Below are 14333 nucleotides of genomic sequence, written 5' to 3'. Positions count from 1 at the left end.
TTCTCAATATTTCCAAGAAATTATGGAACCGTCTGCATATTTAATAAATTAATTTCACCATTAATAAACACTGGACGATTAGCGTATGTTTAGAATTACTGGATGATCTATATATCTGTTAACAAAACACGAGTATAGAGCGAAACAACACATGTCACAGTTGTAATAGTTTAATCCAACGGTAAGGTGTATTTTATTCTGGGCTTATCCGAGAGAAGATTGTCCGAAGTACCACTATTTTCTTTATTCTAGACGAAAAAAAAATCCATATATTCTGTTTAAATTGAAATTATTTGAGAACAAATCTCTCGAAAGAGTTACTATCAGTTTCAGGTATCAGAAAACAGATTGCAAATTGACCCCGGATATTTGCAACGTCTGTTTAAATTCGGTTTCTAGAATACTTCAGCGCACTAGTTTCTGTTGGTTGAGTTCTCCCATGTAACGAGCCAGCTCTGAACCCACGAACTCCGTCTCGTCCAGGTCCTGAAGGCTCGAGTCGCTAATTGTGCTTTTAGCGCTCTCGGTACTGACATGACTTGGTGGTTCCTGAATGTCTTCACGCGCGTTCTGTTGCGGGGCGAATATGCTCTTTGTGTTACCGGGCAAGGAGAGAGAGCGAAGTTTCTTAGCCAACACACCGATTGCCGCCGGACGTGGCGCAGATTTTAACCTCTTGGTTATAGCTGCTATGCTGTTACCACTGCGCTGACCCAAGCAGTTACCATCACACATTTGTTTACACTTTCCCTGACAAGTAACGTTATTTATACCCTCCACGTCTTCACTTGTAACGTCACATGTCTTCATCTTGCGGCCATTAATAACTATTAGATCTAATTTCAATTGTTTTCTGCAATGCCCATTACTCGTCACTGCGCCACCCCGTACTGTAGTTTCATCACTAGCCGCTAGGGCTGAATCGGAACGGCAGTTGTTTCCTCCATTTAAACTGAGTTTACCCAGTGACGTAGTTGTAGTTGTTTGGCTAGAGTTCGACGATCCTCTAGGGCGATGCACATACATGGGATATGAATTAGACGCCATAACATCCAAACACGATTCCACTGGTTGGCCATGAAGTCTGCGTTCCTTCGGCGTGATACTTTGATCTCCACTGTCTCCAGAATTGTGTCTTCTGAATTGCTGATGTGCCTGGTTCATTGCTGATTCGTGTTGTCCCTTGTTAGGGAGTAACTGTATAGGGAGTGGTTGCTGAAGGTCGCCTGAGTTGCTGTTGCGGCGTTGCAACTGATATACATGCTGCTGACGCTGAAGTTGTTGCTGTTGTAACGACATGTGTCTGTTGTTCTGTCGACACAACAACGCGCTATAAGCACGTCGTTTGTTTGAATTTGTCTGATTACATCCACATGGATCAGCAAGCGTAGACTGCAACATAAAGAAAACAGAGATGTACTTAACACCAGGATGGAAATGTGATTTATATCAGCAGTGAAAATGTCTGTCAGTCACGGTCTAAGGCATGAACCGTCTTCGTTATCTCTGACACTGGGATCGTGGGTTCGAATCGCACAAAAGGCATGGATGTTTGCGTTTATACTATGTTTGTGTTGTCCTGTGTAGGTAGCGCCTTGCGACAGGCTGATCACTCGTCCAAGGAGTACTACCGACTGTCTAAGATCGTCTAAGATTAAGAAACTGAAGTGAAATGAAGTGTTTCATGGATGCCTTATGCTCCAGAGGGAGCAACATGGATAGAGAGATATAGATAGTGGTAATGACTATTCGGAACTGGATGACCACTTTAGATGTCCAGAAAAGTCTGGGAGAAAGGTAAACATATCGTACATGTACATTACAAAGCATGTTATTACAGTGCAAGTTCGGCAATTCGTTCCTCTATGTGTCATTGCTAGTAACGATAGCTAGGACTTCCTAAGGTACTAGAGCTTCGTTCGAGAGAGCGTTCAGGAATTAACAAGAGATTTGCAGCGTATGCATTAATTTAAACTCTGTTATATATATATATTCTCCAAATGTGCTCTTTGGTATTTTGCATGCATACAATATTGGTCTTAATAGGTAAAGGCAAATTTGTCCCTGTACTTAAGTAATTAAGCATTACGCCATGAAGGCGTATGGGGGAGTGGATGTATAGACCCACATCTTCTTGACCTGAGCACTAGTTGGAGATGAGTGGTCAGCTTCATGTCCTGGCCGCTTTACCCCCGGTACCCATTGGATAGGAGGCTGGGTGGGCCCCAGAGCATGTCTGGACGACATGGAGAAGAGAAAATTCTTGATCTTATTGAGACTCGAACTCCGACCCCTCAGTCGTCCAGCCGTAGCCAGTCGCTATACCTACTGTGCTAACCCGGCTTATTACTATTACAAACAATGTAATTTATTTAAGGTTTATTTAGTGATGCTGTCAGTAGTTCAGACTGCGTAACAGCGAATGATATTCAGTACATAATAAATTGGAAAGAAGCGGCAGCGACCTAATTTGAAACAATCCCAGCATGCTCCTAGAGGATCCGAGGAAAACCACGAAAGCTTCAGTCAAGATACGTGTGTTCCTGCGATATGCGAACCCTGTAAAAGTAAAGTAAAGTAAAGCTATCCCTGTAACAGGCCGTGAAGGCCCATAGGGTTGTGAGACGTTGAGGCTCCCACATCATCTAGGCAACCGGCTCAAAGATGGCGGTAAGGTTGTCAGCCCTACGCGCCGGCCGCGCTTTATTCCCCAGGAAAATTATTTAATTAATTCCTGGTACTCATTTCTGTTAGAGGCTGAGTCGACCCCAGGGCCATAGTGCGGCCGGAAGGGTTAGATCAATTGAAAAAATCCAGTGACCTCAAAGGGACTTGAACCCGCGACCTTCCGGTTTGTAACATAGCCCCTCAACCAACTACGCTACCGCGATTCGAACCATGTACCTGCCGAATATGTCAAAAGTGCTAAGGTTTGATCCAGCTTGTTCGGTTCAATATGCTGTTGCTGCAGACCTATTGTAACGCTACGAAGGCAGAAATTATTTTTTCTTGTATTTACTTAAATCTTCATCATACTGAAGGATGTCTCAAATAGTTTCTGTGCATTCCAACAGGATCTACATTTTGTGTCATACGCCTATTTTATGCGGTAGGTCGACATTTGAAAACAAATTTCTATAAAGAAGAGTACGGTTTTCTGGTTTGTAACGTCGTACAGTTCGGAGAGAGCCCTGCGTTTCGGAGGACTACACCGCGTCCATCTTCACGTTCCAAGATCATGCGAAGCAATTCATTAGCAGATGAGGCGACCAGCTTGTAACCTGTGTCTGCTAACTTCGCGTAAAAGAAAAGTTATAATGGACTAATAGGAACCAAAATCAAATTTTCCCAATAACTTTAAAACAAATTTAATCGAAATCTGTTCAGTAGTTTCGGAAATGATATAAGCGGATGGGCGAGCGAGCAGAATAATGTATTCCAGCATTCTGTTGCATTAGTATTGTTACCTTTTGTACATAACGTGTAATCACCGTCTTAAATGCAACACTTATTTTTGTCTTTCATATGTGTATATAAAGTTATAAAGTTTTTAAATTAAAAATAACAGAGCGTTCATATTTGACACATGAAACGAGGGTGCAACAAGTTTATCAAGAGTATGTTCACCTGATGGTCGATTGTGTTCCAAACATTTTGCCGTATACTCATTCACTCATGGAGCTGAGCCCTTCTTGAGAAGCTGCCAATTGTGCAGCTACTCAAGAACTTCCCAGTATTTTATGGTACCCGAAGGTCATTTTGCAATACACCAAAGAAAAGAGTAATTGTTGCACTGAAGATGTTGGCTGCAAGTAGGCACAAAATGAATGAGTGGAAATGACCTTTCCTCAATATATTAATTTTGTTTACTGTTTGTAAAGAATGCATAATTACTTACTAACTTTACTTACTTATGGAGCTGAGCCCTTCTTGAGGAGAAGCCAAACCTGCAGCTACTCAAGAGCTTCCCAGCATTTTATGGAGCCCGAAAGTTCATTACCATGTTCACAAGAGCCCTCCACTCGTCCCTATCTTGAGCCAGATCAGTCCAATCCATAACATCCCATCTTATCTCCCTAAGATCCATTTTAATATTGTTCGCCCATCTACATCTTGGTCTTCCTAGTGGTCTCTTCCCTTCTGGCTTTCCCACCAATAAAAGAACGCATGCATAATAAATGCATTTATTTGAGATACAATACAAATAAGATTCCGAAGAAGAAGACGGTGACTGTTTTTGTGATCTGTTGGAAAACCTGTATACATGTGAGAAGGCGTTAACTATACGTGTGGTTATTATGAGATCTGTGTTTCCCCGACTAAGAGTTTGGTGCTTCGAGAGGTTCGCTGTTTGGAAATAATTCTTTGAGACAGAAAGAGAATCAGTCATGAGCCAATAGGCTACAAGAACTTGCAGCGCTTCTTTCTCACAGATATCACATCTGTACAGAGAATACAACCAAACATATGTGTACATTACACTGATACCAGTGGGTTAATGGCCTTTCTCAAAATTTCTACTACTGCACCATTCTCGATTTTTCGAACATTCTTCGACTCAGTCGCGTTTTCGCTATATTAACGCTTCGTATTATTAAAAAATGACTTTAAACTTATTGTGTGTGCTTTTTGAACCAAATGAAAATGTCTGATATACATGGTGTTCGTAAATGATTGATAAAATTTCGGGGATAAAATGTGAGGAAACTACAATGCATACAGAAATATAACAGGTAAGTAAGTAAAAAAGAAATTAAAGCTATCCCTGTAACAGACCGTGAAGGCCCATAGAGTTGCGAGACGTTGAAGACCCCACATTATCTAGACAATCGGCTCGAAGATGGCGGTAAGGTTGTCAGCCTTACGCGCCGGCCGCGCTTTACTCCCCAAGAAAATTATTTAATTAATTCCTGGTACTCATTTCTGTTAGAGGCTGAGTCGACCCCAGGGCCATAGTGCGGCCGGAAGGGTTAGATCAATTGAAAAAATCCAGTGACCTCAAAGGGACTTGAACCCGCGACCTTCCGGCTTGCAGCATAGTGCCTCAACCAACTACGCTACCGCGTGCCCCCGCAAATATTACCGGTATTAGAGGAAAGTCAAATTCTCTGAGATTTCAAAATTGGCGTTGTATCCCCATATTACCTATATTTACCTCCTGGCTTCGCAATTTTCAGAAATGACGTCTCCTATCGAGAAGAGTTTTAGCTTGACTGAGTAGCGGACACAAATTTGTGAGCCAGTGTTCAGTGGGATATGTCACTTCTTTCTGTGGGGTTATGTGAAGGAACAAGAGTTTGTGCCACTCTACCACTGGATATTGATGAATTCAAGTTGAGCTGTCGAGACAGTCGACAGGAACATGTCAGAGAGAGAATGGAATGAGCTGGATTGGAGAATGGATATTTGTGGGGTCAGGAATGGAGCTCGCATTGAGCACCTTCAGGGTATGTAAATGGTTCTAGTTAAAACTGTATAGCTATAATACATACCTTGGTATAAAAAATTTAAATTGTATGAACCTTGTACGAACATTCTGTATTTATCTCCTTCCGTCATTCGATAGTTTATCACATTGCTTCCTTCGTACTAAACATAAAGTCCATCCGTACAGCCATTTTTCATTGTCTAGCTGAATGAATTTGCATCAAGAAAGTACTGTTTGATTTTGAGTTATGAGCTAATCAATTAAAACGACATTTATGTAATTCTATGTTTCCATTTGGGTGACAACTGTGAGCTTAACTGATTCGTAATGTAAAGCAGACGGAAGAAATTAACTTCTGCCAACTGGGTGATATTAATAAAACAAACAAAGAACGTGGCCTTTAGTCCGCAAGTAAACTATAAATAATTCCATTAATATAGATGGCATATTTTTACTGCAGTTTCGTGAATTTCTTTGTAATTCAGGTAAATGTTCGATCTAACAGAGGTCTGCTTCCGTAAAGTGGTAAAAACTCTGCAAATTTACGTATTCAAAATATTTAATTAAATTCCTTCACATATATCTCAGCCACAATCTGTATGCTCTTTTCGCTTGTTTATGAGATTGGTTTAGTAGTAGCATGGACTGGAAACTTTAATCGTGATAAACGACGTTTGATACAGCTATCTGTCGCACAGCCATGATTATCAGTTGTCAATATATTACAGCAGGAGCCGGGACAGTGTAGTCGGTATGGCGACTGGCTACGGGCTGGACGGCCGAGGGTCGAGAATTTTCTCTTCTCCACTTCGTCCAGACCGACTCTGGGGGTCCATCTAACCTCCTATCCAATGAGTACCATGGGCTCTTTCCCCGTGGGTAAAGCGGCCGGCGCGTGAAGCTGACCATTCACCTCCAGTTAGTGCCGAGGTCAAGAAAATGTGGATATATACACGAATATCCACCTCCCCAAACGCCTTCATGGCGTAGTGCTTAATTAGTTAAGTACAGGGATATCTTTACCTTTTACCAAAAATACTACAACTGACACCCAATTAGAATTCTCTCAAGATGAGGATACTCATGCCTGATTATGCGCTTCCGCCTGTCACCACCTGTAACCATTAACATTGAAGTCCACCGTTTGACCCTGTAACATTTATCTTAAAAATAAAATTCATTGTCTGGTAGACATTTTAATCTAATAGTGCATCTATTCGTAAGTCTCACAAGCTGAGGTGTCTCACAAAAACGCTAGAATGCTATACAGAGTGAAACTATTTTTTTTATTGCTAGTGGGGTGGGACTAAGCCCCAGATGATAGGTGAGGGTGATTGTGGAGCAATTGGTTGAAGGAAGATTGGCAGGGGAAACCGAAGTACTCGGAGAAAACCTGCCCCAGCGCCACTTTTTCCACCACAAATCCCACTTGACCAGGCCCGGGATCGAACCCGGGCCGCCGCGGTGGGAAGCCAGCGAATAACCGCTTGAGCTATGGCGCGGCACCAGAGTGAAACTAAGTTCGCTTATAAGGTCTCCATAGAGAGATTTTTCTACAGAAGAAGTAGAAGTGGTATACGACATATGCCCTGCGACACTCAGGTTTCGATATCGTCGTCAAATGCGGTAACGCGTTTCTTGGCGACACACACCGCGTTATTCGGTGTACTAAAGCCGCGCAAGGCAGAGAAGCGCTTAGTTGTAATCGAATGACCACAGAAGAGACAAGCGACGAATATTGCGACACGCTCTCAGCCGTCCGTACATCTCCTGCTGCACGGGAATATGTGCTGCGTTATTCTGGTCAACGTCATCCAGGCGCTAATGAGTTTCGACTACTAGAGCAGTGTCTCGTTGAGATATGAATTGTAACACTCATGGCACATGTGAATGCAAATCGCCCACGGACTGTACGTATCCCAGTCAATAAAAATGGTATATCTGTAGCTCTGAAACAAGACTGCTGAAAAGGCTGACGGGATATTGCAACCGAGGGTCCCCGAAACGCTTCATACAAACCACAAACCACTCGACGAGCACACATCTGTTTCCAGACGATCGTCCTCTACGGATGTAATTTTGAGAATGGCTATGCCATGAACGGGGGTACGCGGTAACGTAGTTGGCTACGGCCCTATGCTACAAGCCGGAAAGTCGCAGGTTCAAGTCCCGATGAGATCATTGGATTTTTTCAATTGACCTAATCCTTCCAGCACCACTATGGCCCTGGGGTCGACTCAGCCTCTAACAGAAATGAGCACCAGGAATATTCTTGGGGGTAAAGGGCGGCCGGCGCATAGGGCTGACAACCTTGCCGCCATCTGTGAGCCGATTGTCCAGATAATGTGAGAACCTCAACATCTCACAGCCCTATGGGCCTTCACGACCTGTTACAGGGATAACTTTATTTTTTACTTTAAGCCTAAGGAGGACTATGTTCATTTACAACTAGACGGTCCCGGGATGGTATCTCACCGGAGTAGCGGCTCTCAAATTGTGAAAACAATGCATAAATGGGCCATACCCTCAATTAAATAATTTTAGCGAGGGACATACGGTTACACCGCTATGATGAAAATTTCCAGGAGTGGTTGGATGCGACGTTTCCAGGAAGTTGGATTGGGGTTCGAGATGCGGTTTTATTGCTTCCGCGGTCGCTGGATCTAACAGTGATGTTCCTTTTCCTCCTCTGGGGACGCCTAAAGAAGCGCGGTGATGCATCCCCTCCCAGGACTATTAAAGATCTCGTGTTAAGGTTTCAAGTAACTGTGACAACGGTCGATGCCAAAATGTTAAGATGTCTTAGAGAAAATGGCGTTTGGAGCACTGCTCTTTGCCTCGAAATAGACGGAGGAAACTTCGAACACCTACTGTAATTATTAGACTCACATTGTTTCATCATATGATAACTTCGGCCATTTGAACGTCACGTGACACAGGTTTTCGGATATTTTCGACTTTAATTTACCAAGGAATCACACAACAGTGATGCTGTGCCCGAATTCTGCCCCATCAAATCCGAACTTGTTATGCTTCCTGAGTTTACCACGTTAATTTAACTAGGCGAACAGCGCTAACTAAAGCCACTGCATTTCCCTACCCCTCGTCATCATCATATTCTTCTTTTTCTCAATCCTTTGACGGGTTAGGCCCTCCGGCCTTTTCCCATTCCGAACTAATCATTAACTGTGAATCTTATAGACAGTCGGTAGGAATCCTTGGAATAGGGGTCGGCCTCAAGGCCTCTACCTTCACAGGACAACACAAACGTAGGCATACATCCACGCCTCGAATGGGATTCGAACCCATGAATGAAGACATTTTGTGCCTTAGACAATACTGCTGCTGTGTTCGAACCTTGTATTTTCACGTGTTTTAATTTATTTTTAGTTAATTTCGTCGTTAATGTTAATGCCGTTAACTTATAAAGTGTCCAGACATCTGTTCCTTTGGATATATTCGAAAAATTACAGAACTTAACATTTTGCAATTGTCGAATGCAGTATTTAGGTACGTGTATGCTATGTTATTTCTGCGAATGATTCGTGGGGTCTCAGAAAATATATACTGCTCAGTAAATTAAAGTTATTTGCAGAGTTTCTAATAACAAACTTTCTTCAGTTTCAAGACAAGAAACGTAAGACGGAACACACGTAACAAACAAGTTCAGGAAATTAACTCGTGTAAATCTAGATTTTTCCCAGCCAGTGTCAAGTTGTATTTGTTCTTCAGGTTCAAGAAAAAGGTCGTTCCTAGAATTGAAAGACGCTGCAGGAGGACATCAAACTCTTGCTACTCTCTCTCATTTTTCCGCGGTTACCAAGGCAACGTGCAATAAATATATACAGAATTGGTTCACTTATGTCTTGTCAGAGGCAACCGAAGTTCTCGTTTGTACTGACACCATTTCGGGCTCTCCTCAATTCAGTCCGATTCTCGAACCCAATATTTGAAAAAGAACTAATTTGCTCGGTGTGTTCTGAAAGTCTGTAATGCGTGACACACAAAACGGAGCTCTGTCGGAAAGCAGCCTGGAATATAGTATTTCAGTGTCTTTTAAGTCTGATTGATTTTTAGTCTATTTATAACCTGTGAGAGAAGGTACAGAGATTTTCCAAAAGCATGGAACTCAAACGTCTCTTTGTAGTTTACTCTCTTTTCCATAAGGAAAATAAGTTGGATGATGACGTCACCTTACTGAGTCCCTGTGTTCCTTTTTCAAAGTCTGAACTAACCGCTAGATTAACATGGAACTGGCCACGCCATAGTTCAAGCGGTTAGTAGCTGGCTTCCCACCGCGGATGCCCGGGCTCGATCCCGGGTCTGGTCAAGTGCGATTTGTGATGGACAAAGTAGCGCTGGGGCGGGTTTTCTCCGAGTACTTCGGTTTCCCCTGGCAATCTTCATTCCATCAAATTCTCCATCATCATAATCACCCGGGGCAGGCTACAATACGCCAATCAGTGGCCGCTGTGCCGAGTGGACCCAGCTGGACTCCACCCCCTACTAAACGAATGAAAAAAAAATTAACATGGAACTGGTATGAATATTAAGCCACCGGAGTCCATCAGAATTTCTGGTTTTGATTTCCTGCATTCGGTAATGACATCATGAAGGGCGTATGAAATTGGGACGTGGGAGTTGCAACAGTGTACCTAATTAGAGGCCTACAGTCTTTGGGAAGGAATGTACAACTGCTATTATATTAGTATTTTTTAATCTATAATAACAAAATGATGGTCGCATTAAATTTATATTTTGATGGCGTTTTTATAGCGATAATTAGAGATCCAGTAGAGCTCGGTATGTGAAATTTGGAATGGAGCTGGATCGTTCTTTTTTAAGTTGCTTATTTAACGACGCTGTCAGTTTCAGAATTCTAAAGTGTCGATAATGGGATGATTAGTGAACGTGGAGCAGTTGGTGGAACGAGAATTGGTAGTGAAAACCAGCCCCAGTGCCACTTTGTCTGCCAAAAACTTCACATGACATATTCTGGGGTCGAACCTGGGTCGCGGAGGTAGAAAGTCATTGTGTAACGATCTGAGTTATGGCACGGATTAGATGGAGCATGGACACTCCTGAAAATAATTTATAAAATACTGTTTATAGGAAAATATTTAAAAGCATGGCAATGGTGCCACGCTTCAAGGCTATATGCAACAAATTTAAAGTTGACAAAAACTGCACTTAAGTAGGATACTAAGTGCTACAAAAATTATATTAATAATATTAACAAACTACAAAAATAAATTATGGCTCTACTGGGATTCGATCATATGGTCATATACACATAGTCCAGTAAACAAACCCACGACATAGATTTTTTTTTACCTAAATATGACATTAGCAATAAAATATTCTTTCACTGGAAAACTCTAATAGGACAGCAGGCTTTATAGCGTCAGACGCCAACCGCACGTTCGATCACGTATGTACAGAGTTAAGTAACATGACGATTCACGAAACATTAACATAGGACACAAGCCTACTTAAGGTAACATACACAGATCGTGGCCTACTTAAAGTATTATTCTACTATCTAAATAGGAAAAAAGGCCTCGAGGACTGAATTACAAGCCAGAACCTATCACAAATAAATGCCACTCCTCAAAGTTCGACTTCCGGTCCAACTATTAATTGCGAATATGTTCTATGTTCTATATCCTTCCGGCTGACAAGGGTAATGCGGCTTTGAAGAAAGCAGTATTCTGGATGTTTCGACTGGACATAGTCTGTTAGCACCTACTCACGCTGGTTCCTCGCTCGCGGATTTTCTTTTTTTTTTTCTACCATGTGGATGGAGGCGATACGTTCCTCTGAAACGTCGGTTAACACAATACCTACACGGCGCCACATCCAAGAAAACTGCTTTCTTCATGTTCTATAGTTTTTATTTGTCGGATCACGGTTTAAAATCTCGTGATAAATCATTTTACCAGCTTAGTTCTTNTATAAAATCTTTGTTAACCTACACGCGTCAATTTGTTTTCCAAAATTGGCACTTTTTAAAACTTCAATTCAAATTAAAATATCTTTAAATTCTTTTTCTTTTTCCAAATTTTAAAAATTAAAATTTCTCGGGGTACTCCCACTATGTCTATAGTGCTGCAGCGGCCACTTCTTGTTTTATCGCTGTTTAGGTATTGTTCTGTGTAGGCTCTCTGTGCGTGTGCCGCTGCCGAAACATGTAGTGTAGAGGAAGGAAAGAAGAAAGAACTACAATTAAATTGTTGCACTTAAGACGGAGTTTGTCTCATATATTGTGTGAGTGTAACAGGATGCTTAAATATAATATTAGTTCTTTCATATCTAAACACCACATTTAGTTATGACAAAGAGTCAAACCTTTACTTCAGATATGACGCCTTTCAGAAGAGACAGCCACTCCACTTTCTGCGTGTGAACAGCCGATAACATATGACAGGGAAGAAGAATTTTCTTTGGTCGGGGAATAAACACAGACTACTTCACTTACGTTATTGAAAATGAAAGTATCGTATTTCTAACGTCCATGTATTTATCGTCCGTCAATATTGCAACACTTGTTGACATGGACGTTAAGTTAAACAACTGCTGAAATACAGAATCGCATTTCTAGAACAGTCTCTAAATTAACTAACTTCATGAAACCCAGTCCTTCCTGAGAAGTGAAGATTCTTCTCTTCGTGAGAATTTCACGCCTCTTATTACAGCGTTCATAAGAGCTCACCAGTACAAGTTCACACTATCCAGCCAATCAAATTCTCATTATCACGTGCTATTTCTTTAAGACTCAGTTTAATATTATGTTCCATCCTTGCCTATATCTTTCAAGCCGTCTTCTTCCTTCAGGTTTTCCTAAACTCTCTATTTCTCCCTTCTCTCACGTGCGTTACATCTCATCCTCCACGAATTTATCTACTTACTAATATTCGATGAAAAGTTCATATTATGAAACTGTTGTTAGATTTCAGTCCCTTCTGATCGCTGATCTATTGCTTAGCTTACACGTCGAGCCTGAGAATGAATTAGATATGGTCTTCCGAAATGTCTGTGGAGTTCTACCTAATTACACGGCCTTACGATCCAGACGATCAGAGTTTCTATGAAGCTCCTCATTATGCAGTTTTCTCCTTTCATCCGTCACTTTCGTGCTTTCGGTTCCAAATGCCCTCCTCCCCACCGTTTGCAATATCCTCACTTTACGTTCTTCCCTTGTTGTGATGGACAAAAGTTCACATTCATACAAAACAACAGCTAACTTATATATTTCTGAATTTGAATCATCAGGCTATTTGACACCTGCAGGAAGAGATAAAAGATTCTGAACTGAACGGTAGCAAGCATTCACCGAATTCTTTCTGCTCTAAATGTCTTAGTGTTTGGGAGTTTTCGGATTGTAAAATTATCGCAGAGGTAACTGTCATACGTTTGATCTGTGTTCTTCTCGAAAATTTAATATAAACGTTGGGGTAGTTCTTTCTACTACGTAACAACTACTTCTAGAATCCATCACAATTCATCAGTCACAATCATCCTTCAGTTCTTCCAAAAGCTTATTCTGACTCCTCTACAAACAGTTGTTTCTGAGTCTGGTCAAATGGTTGTCAGGTTAGGTTCACTGCTTCCAAAGGCTTTCAATGTACACAGCTCTTCGGTGCAGATGTTCTGGAGGAATCTGTTCCAGTCATGATTAAAATCTCCATTTCCCGTCATATTCCCAGTATCATTCGCCCAAGATGAATTGAGTTTGTATCAATATTTTAAGTGAGGCTGACCGGTCAACCAAACCGCCATGCAGACAGTCTTCAAGCCCAATAATCTCACCGCCTGCCGTCCATCCAGTCAGTAAGTCAGCCATTTAGGTAGTCAAACAATCGGTCAGGCGACCAGTCATCCAGGCAGTGACTCAACCTGTCAGTGACAGCCAGTCGGACAGCCAGCTAAAGAATCAGCAATGCAGTCAACTAAACAGTCAGTTATTCATCTATACAAGCATGTCCGCATTCAGTCTGCAAATAAGGTAGGTAGTGAGATGACCGCTCAGTCAATTAGTCACTAGACCTTCAGTTAGTCTGTAACCCATGAATCCATCTAAGGCAACCAGGGAATCAGTAAGCAAGCCATTGTGCCACAAACGATCAGATGAATCCAGTTCTCATTCCGCGATCCATGTAGTCAACACTGCCTTGACCATTATGTCTATGTTGATGACCTTGCTAACACTCATACATAACACGCACCTTTAAACAAGACAACGACGTTTGAGGAAACGAAACTGTTTCTCACAAGAATGGCGTGATTTATTTGTCCTACAGTTAAACACAGGATTTTCGGACTTGCGATACTTTGTACCATTTCCAATGTATCATCTTATAAATATTTCTTTCAGGCCTTCAGTACTAACATTTCAGAATTACTTTAAACAAGTACAGTTATTCCCTGGCTCATCCTCAAATTTCACTCTTCGCTCTTTCCTAACTTATTAGCCGTATATTGCTATTAGTTTAACGTAACATCTGCAGAACTTTAAACAACAGTCTGTCTGTGAGTTCCAAAGGCGGATAATAGGTTCTCCACTTTACATTCAAGGAGTGCGTGCTACAGTTACTGCGCTGCGCCTATCTTCCACAATATCCGCCTTCAGGATTCAGTCAGACAATAGCAGAGCATTTGAGGCAGGGTCCTCCCTTTGTCACCATCTCCCGATCGAGTCTAGGAAACATCCTGCATCCTATTCAAATGGGATGGTGTTTATTTCTCTGGGAGTAGAGCGGCTGAAGCAGAACGTTTTCTCTATGCAGAGCCGAGTTCAGGATTGCGTGTTAAGCCGTGCCAAAGCCCAGGATGTTATTTGCCGGCATGGTTCGCTTTTAGCTTGCGCATCCAGAACAATCACTCCAAACAGCAACAGCTGCGTCTG

At 41.9% G+C, this 14333-nt stretch overlaps 1 protein-coding gene across 1 annotated transcript in view; it reads right to left on the bottom strand.

The window, feature by feature from the left end:
* Nucleotides 1-405: 405 nt before the first annotated feature.
* Nucleotides 406-14333, bottom strand: part of LOC111872798 (pyrokinin-1 receptor) — a 188410-nt gene continuing 174482 nt past the window's right edge. Inside the window, exon 6 of the mRNA XM_033754840.1 lies at nt 406-1392. Within this exon, the coding sequence (XP_033610731.1) occupies nt 406-1392 (987 nt within the window). The remainder of the gene's footprint in view (nt 1393-14333) is intronic.

The sequence above is a fragment of the Cryptotermes secundus genome, unplaced genomic scaffold, assembly GCF_002891405.2.
Source record: "Cryptotermes secundus unplaced genomic scaffold, Csec_1.0 scaffold79, whole genome shotgun sequence".
NCBI classification, from domain to species: domain Eukaryota; kingdom Metazoa; phylum Arthropoda; class Insecta; order Blattodea; family Kalotermitidae; genus Cryptotermes; species Cryptotermes secundus.
Note: the sequence above shows the minus strand (reverse complement) of the source record. Positions and strands in the feature narration are given on the sequence as shown.